Here is a 7,992-nt window from a genome sequence, read left to right on the forward strand (position 1 = left end):
TGATTTTGCACTCTGTGACCTGCCTGCCGCTCCCATATAAACTAACCTTATCGTTACTTCAAGTGGTCACGTGCTTGATGTTTCGAAGAAACGGTGGAACGACCTACAAAGGATTTTCCAGCTTAATTCCTGGTGTTGATTTTGGAAACAAACACAGCGTGAAAGTCGTTTACCATACATAATTTAATATATTTATCCTAATTGAAGACTAGCGTCAGATATTTATCGTTTGCCGCCGAGGTTTAGAGGCTAGTCAAGATGAAAAAGCATTCTGCCGTCGACTTGACTAAACTTGCAAAAGATTTCATCCACCTGGAGAATGTAAGATCATTAAGTGTATTTTTGATAATAAAAAAAAATAACTTGTTAAGAACAGTGTTGTTAAAGCTATGAATGTGTTCTGAGGTAAACGGCTTTCTTGTGTGATTAAGAAAATTACAGAGATGAAAGGGGAAAATAGTACTCTTGAAATACAACTGGACGAGACTGGCAGAATTTTAAAACTTGCACAAAACAAAGAGAAGCTGTTAATTGAAGGTAAGATTATGAGGTAAAAAAAAACATAAAATAACACCGTCGCTAACATTTTAGACTGTTTTTTGCCGCCATCTAGCGATTATCTAGTAAGTCCTTAAACGTCAGTACCCAATAATGACCATTTCAGGCGGATCAAAAGCTGCTGAGAGAAACTGGTACTCGTAGATTGAACAAATTTAATCGCAAGGCTGATTCGATTGTGGGGGTTGAATTGGATTCTCTCACTGCTGTCTGAAAGAAGGATGTTGTGTTTTGTCTATTTCGGACAACACCTCTCTCACTCAATTAATAATGTAATGACTAATATTTATTGTCATTTTTATATACTTTCGCCACCGATTAATTATCTAAATATCAATTAAATCTCATAATATTACATAATTACATTATTTGCTGGATGTTGTTAGTAGGATAGTTTACCTGAAATTACAATTTACTCCCAATTGAAGTGGTTCCAAACATTTTTTGTTTATTTTTTTCTGATATTTTTTCGTATATGAAGTTATTTTAAATACTTTGGAAAACCAGCAGTCATCAACAACATTTTTTAAATTATCCTCTGTCATCTTAATTCACGTATCTTTTGTTATGCCAAGTTTGCTTCATTAAAATTGATCAGAATGCAATTGTATACAATATAATTATAAACAAGGCCCGTTATCTCCCCTATTATATAATCCTTAATGATGTTGAAAATCCATTTCTGAACGTTATTTATTCATATATAAACAGTTACTTCACCATATGAATTTTAATGAATATCTGGTCAAATAAATGCACACAAGAGACTTCTTTACCATACAAAAAATTTAGTCTACCAACTAAATATCTGTCAATTATTTGTTGTCATATTATATCTTATACTTTTCCCACCATAATATTACATAATTACATAATATCTGGATGTTGTCAGTAGGATAGTATCATTTACTCCCAATTGAAGTGGTTTCAAAGATTTTTGTTTATTTTTTCTGATAAAAACAAGAAGTTATTTGAAATATTTTGGAAAGCCAGTAGTCATCAACATCCATAGTATTTTTCCCCTACTATAGAAGTCAATGGCTACCAGTTTTCAACATTCTTCAAATTATCTTCTTTCATTTAAATTCATGTTTCTTTTGTGTTGCCAAGTTTGCTTCATATATGGTGTTTTTTGGGAAGTTAATTTCTTCTGAAATCTCTACTGAAAAATCTGAAATCTTTTCTGAAATCTGAAATTTGGTAAGATTACTGAGGGCAATGAAACAAATCAGGAGAAAATCAAGCGAGATTTAGGGGAGAGTGGGGACAGTTGCAACACTTTTTGCATTTCCTTTAGTTTAGTTGAGTTAAGTAATCAAAGAATATATATCTTTTTTATTAAATTACATTAAAGTTGTGATAAAATTAAAATTGTACATTGTTAATATAGCAAGCTTTTAAATGGATTTTGTAATTGGGCATGTTGCAACTGTCCCTGCTCTGTCAACCCTGATGCTGTTCATGCTAGGGAGATACAATAGCTTTTACACTTGATAACTATACCTTTTTAAAGCTAAGAAAACAGTGATTTAAATTATATGAATAAACAATGTTTACAAAAACAGATTAGACAGGATGAGAACTTTTCTGAACATTAAAAAAAATTACTGTGTGAACTCATTAAAAATGAGTTTTATGAATGGTCACATATGGCTGATTTTTCACAGACTGAAGGAGGGTCCAACTTACAATATGTAGTATTAATATCATCACTCTAGCTCAATCCTGAATGGAGGAATACGTCTTGTTGCCACTGTCCCCTGTATACTTGGGAAATACAGGAGCACGTTCAGTCAAAGACTTATTTTACCTAGGTAGATGCTTCACAGAGCAACACAGGAAATCTTTTTCACTTGTGGATATTGAATTCAATATGTACAATTACTTAGATAAATAATGAATTTATGGAGCTGCCGCAACAAAGTTAATTACCCTCTGGGTTAAGATATATTCTGTTCTATATTTTTGTTAGATTATATTTCTATATTAATATTTTGGTTCTGTCTGTCCTATATTAGTGTTTAATGCATTTTGTTTGATATCTTTGAATAGTTCAAAATTCTAAAAATGACAAATTTTTTTCATCATTAGTGTCTTATGTTAAGGTTTAGTAATTAAGCTTGAATGAGGATGAAAAGGTTATTAGCCAGTTATTATAATGCCTTATTTTTGTGCTTTTTTTCAGAGAGACATGGACTTTTGGAAAGTGTCAAAAGTCTACAAAACACCATACAGCAGCAGTGTGATCTCAGAGGTAGAGAAATTATTTTAGGGTCATTTAGTTCAGTCGATATAACTCACTACATTACATTGTATCTCCCTAACCAAATTAAAACATACCTGCATTCATCACAAATCAATCCAGCTGAAAATGAAAGGCTGAAAAATGCAGCTCTTCAGATGAAGAAAGAAAACGAGGCTCAATTAGAGGTGAGATGAGTCTGTTCAGATATAAAGTTCAAATAAACTTAAATAGAGTCGAATTGTTTACTGACACAGTTTTTAAAGCTTTTTATGAAGTACTTTTTCAGTTTAATCTAAAGAAAACATCCAAAATATATTTGAAGTGTTTTAATAGTTGCACTTTATACATTTTTGTTTAGAGATTTCAACTGCAATACTTATAATTAAGATATTTTTCCTCAGAATATTTTTTCTCCTGCACTGAGCTATAAATTCAGCAGGCCTTACATCTTACTTCACAGCTTTATTCATATCTGTATTCTAAAGTGTTTTACATAAGTTGACTATTGATTATATACATTTAATTAGAGTGAATATTGAACCTGACTTATTCTAAAGTTCAGATATATGCAAATTAGCACTCATTTAACATAAATAATAAAATAAAAATAACATTTTTGAAAGGAAAATGCCTTTTTTTAATGTATTCAATAAACTGAATGTATTTTTTACTTCATTCACCTGCAGTGGCTTGCCTTAATACTGTTTATTACATTGCACACAGTATTTATTTTATGCGGTTTATTATAAAGTATGTTTTTCTTATATATCTTAAAAGACTGCTATCCCTAATACGTTGTTTTGTACTACAGTGTGTGTACAGATACTGTAAGATTAAATCAGTTGTAAGAGAGCAAATTTGTCATTTATGTTTCATTTTGCCCTCTTGGGGTTGCAGGAAAGCAAGATTCAGCTTCAGAGACTTACAGCAGAGATGAAAGTGCTGCGAGATCAACACCAGAGGGAGTTGAAGGACTGTGATAAAGAAACACAAAGAAAATGTGAGTCAAATTATTCCACATCTTAACAGTATCAACAGGAATAAACCCAAATCACAACTATGCTGTATAGATACGAAGATATTTGCAGTACTCAAAAAGCAAATCTTTCCACCTTGTCTTTAAAGTAAAAGCTAAAGATTCTGAACTGAAAGTGGCTCATGAGAGATATGAATGCACTCTGGAGGAAATGAGAAGACAGATGACGGAGAAGGAGAAAGAAAAGCAAACACAAATCATTAAACTTCAAATGGAGGTAAAAGTTTCATTTTAGCAGCTTGATTGTTATGCAAATAAACAAACTTCAATAGATTTAAAGAAAACAAATTATCCAAAATTGAAAGTTATTTTATCCTATTTCTCCATTCCTCAGAAATTTGAGTAAATTGAAATTCCTAAACTATTCAGAATCTTCCTTAGAAACGGAAACATAGTTATTTTTATTATTATTATGTGCATTTCTGTGATGTATTTCTGATTTTAGACTGTACCTCCATTCTAAATGTGACTTTTTGTCATGATGGTTCTTTTCTATAATACTGAATGTGGTAATGAACAGTTTTTGGTCAACATTTTAAAGTATATTCACATGATGGAGATGAACTAATCATTTTAATTTTATACAGTCTTTCAAGTGATGAATGGATCACTCAACATCCGACTGATGAGTTGAGACATAAACAAATCAATTGCAGCTAAAACTGCATAGGATAAAGGAACAATCCACTAATTTTACAGCTCCTCTAGAGTTAAATATTAGTGTTTTAACATTTTTTTAATTCATTCAACCAATCTGGAGTCTGGCGGAAGAACTTTTAGCTTAGCTTAGCATAGGTCATTAAATCAGATTAGACCATTAGCATCTTGCTCATAAATGACCAAAGAGTTTTCATAATTTTCCTATTTAAAGCATGACTCTACTGTAGTGTACTAAGACAAACGAAAAATTAAAAGTTGCTTTATTTTTGATATGTCTAGGAACTGTACTTTCATTCTGGAAATCTTTGTAACCAAAGAATGTAGGTGCAATGGTATTACAGTATGCCTGAAATCTTGCATCCATGGAGACAACGAGAGACGATTTAGAACTATTTTCACGTACATTTAATTTTTATTTAAAGTGTGTTAAATAATAAATTCTGTTAAAATAGTAAATGTGTTCAAATAAATTCTGCCCAAAGAAACACAATGACTCACAAAATATTTGTTAGTTTTGCTGAACGAGACTCAGTTCAGATTTGATAAAATCATTCAATCATTTACTGTTATAAACTAAAAGGGCCACAGTCCTGGGGTGCATTTCCCAAACAACGACATAACTCGCGGCTGAACTATCATTGTATGATGTATCGTTTGGAAAAAGAACTAAGTAGTGAGGAGTGTTTCCCAAAACCATCGTTTCTCTGTCGCAGATCCATCATTTGAACCATGATAGTTATAACGTAAAACGTCCATAATGACACTCTAAACAGGGCAGAGTAACTACTTCTTTAGAGAAAACCCCCATAGTTTTTCATATTAACTGAAATATATGTAACCAACACAAATAGGACCCATAACAATTTTCCTTTACAAATATTATTAGGAATATTCCATAAAATATCACTAAGCTAACATTTTTCTAATCTCATACATAAACCATATAAATTGTTAATGGTTGTAGGCCTAATTTACAGTAGGCTTGGCTATGTATTGAGAAATGAAAAAAAAATCCTACCTAATAATAATAGTAATTATCATTAATAATAATTATCATTAATTATATATATATATATATATATATATATATATATATATATATATATATATATATATATATATATATATCTTTTTTTTTGTTTTTTTTTGGAAAAGTCTACTTTTACAATTTGACACATTCAGACCACTGCAGAAATCGTCTAACCAACAGGCCCATGTCATATACAGATTAATAAATAACCTACTATAAATTAAAACAATTAATGTATGCTATATATTTTTGTAACATACATGTAACGTAAATTCTGCTTTTAAATAACAGGCCACCCATAGCTTTCGCCATGAGCCCAGGCTGTGTTCAAAATGGCATAAATGGTTTTAAAGTGCTTCTTGTTTAATTATTCCAAATTGAAATGTTTAAATGTTAGAACGTTTTTAGATTTATTTATTTTTTCATATTTATTTTGTGTTGTCACTTGTCACTTTATGTACGCTGGAAGCTTCTGTAGCCAAAACAAATTCCTTGTGTGTGTGAAGCACACTTGGCAATAAAACTGATTCTGAACTAATAGGGCATAGGGGGGATAACTGGGATTAGAACACTGTCATGAACTATGCTTCTAACTACAGCTCTAGAGATGTAGTTGCTAGCATACACATTTGCGATGCAGTTTGTGAATAATCGTTGTAACGATGGATTTGGAAAACGGCAAATAAACTAACTATGTTTGTAATGATGGAAATTGCGACCATGGTTGGCTAACTATGGTTTTCGGAAATGTACCCCTGCACAGTTTAGTTTCGACCCTGCTTCAACACACTCAAGCTACGGTCAACACTGCACTTTTCGCCCCATAGACTTCCATTCAAACGCATGCTAATGCGGCATACCGGAAGCGCAAGCTCGTGCAACAAGTTTCAGTGAACACTGACCTGCAAAATCGCATCACGTGATTGTGTATGACCAATCGAAGATCAAAACATGACCTCTCTGGACAGAAATGTATAATATAGAGCAATCGCTGGCTTTAATCACTCTAATCATCTTGTTTAATCCCATCCCTTTTCGCAGTGCAGTATGACAGAATTTCGCATGCTCAAACTCATGTGAACTCAGCTTTACTTTCAACAAGCTTTTAGGTTTCAAACAAGCCTGAAGGACTCAATTAGTTTGATCAGGTGTGTTTAATTAGGGTTGGAACTAAACTGTGCAGAGCTGCGGCCCTGTGCCTTAGAGGGAGTAAAGTAAGAGCAAGTTTTCATTTTTGGATGAACTATGCTTGTAAAAATAGCCTTTTATGTTTGGTGAAAAAACATATATAACTCATTTTGTTTGTTGTGCAGTTTCATAGTCATAAAAATGTTTTATTCTTTATAGTTTGGTGCTAAACTTGCAAGGGCCCAGAGCATGTCTGCAAAGACTCAGACTCAAACGCAAGCATCTGCTCCTCGACCACAGAACATCTTTAAAAGAGTGAGTCGACAAAAACACCTCATGACATAAAGGACAGCCAGCTTTCTCATCACACCTGGATTTCTATTGATGTTTCAGAAGCTGCAGTTCATTCAGGAGGAGAAAAACAAAGAGATCGAGGCTCTGCGTCAGCGGGTGAGAGAGCTGGAACACCACAGCCTTCATGGATTAAAGAGAAGGAGAAACTGACACTACTGTTCATCTGCTGGCTGGAGCAGAATTTCACACTGCTTGCATTTCACAGTAAATTTCATTCAATATAGATTTCTCAAATATTTTGCCAATTCAGTTCAGATTCAATGTATTTTTCAAGTTGTATTTTAATTTTAGTTACATTTTTGTATTTATGAAATTTCTAGTTTAGAAATTTAGAGTTTAGAAAGTGTTGTTTTATTGAATTATTATTACAGTTTTACTACATTTTTTTTGTATTTCTTACATGCTTTTGTCAGCCATAATTATCATATATTATTATAAATCATTATTTGATATTTCCAGTTTTGTGCTTTTGTCTGTCAGTACATTTTATTTATAAAAATCTTTGTAATAGTTTTAGGTTAATTTTATCAGTTTATACTCTAATATTGAATACTTTAATACTGTAATATTTCATTTTAATTGTATTTTTAATCATTTTAGTTTGTCAATAATAAATTCTCTGTTTCAGTGTACAGTGTATTTGCCTAATAATTAAGCATTCATGAAACTATAGCTGCTGCATGAGAGGTCATTGAGAAGGGGAGGATTTGGCAGGTGACATGGGCTTCTGGGAGATTACAGCTCTTCGTGGAGTTCACACACCTGTAAACACAACCTCCATGTTCCAGATAAAGCTCGTAATCTTATCAATAGAGACGCCTAGTAATTTGGTGCTTCTTCAAGCACACACACATGCACATGTGTACCAATATACATAGCAAGTGCTTCACTCATGACATCAGATACCAGGAAAATGCTAGTTCATTCAGAGACTATTGAAATAAACAAGTGTTTAATTACAGAGTAAATCACTCAGCTTAC

General features: G+C 32.3%; 1 protein-coding gene across 1 annotated transcript; it reads left to right on the forward strand.

Moving 5' to 3' along the window:
- Window positions 1–76: 76 nt before the first annotated feature.
- On the forward strand, window positions 77–7,265 carry LOC130214405 (coiled-coil domain-containing protein 152-like). The gene is made up of 8 exons (XM_056446078.1): window positions 77–321; window positions 432–537; window positions 2,744–2,812; window positions 2,924–2,988; window positions 3,701–3,803; window positions 3,929–4,056; window positions 6,877–6,972; window positions 7,051–7,265. The coding sequence occupies exons 1-8, from the start codon at window positions 259–261 to the stop codon at window positions 7,159–7,161; spliced, it is 741 nt and encodes a 246-aa protein (XP_056302053.1). The 5' UTR covers window positions 77–258; the 3' UTR covers window positions 7,162–7,265.
- The last annotated feature ends 727 nt before the right edge of the window (window positions 7,266–7,992 follow it).

Source organism: Danio aesculapii, chromosome 21 (assembly GCF_903798145.1).
Source record: "Danio aesculapii chromosome 21, fDanAes4.1, whole genome shotgun sequence".
NCBI lineage: Eukaryota > Metazoa > Chordata > Actinopteri > Cypriniformes > Danionidae > Danio > Danio aesculapii.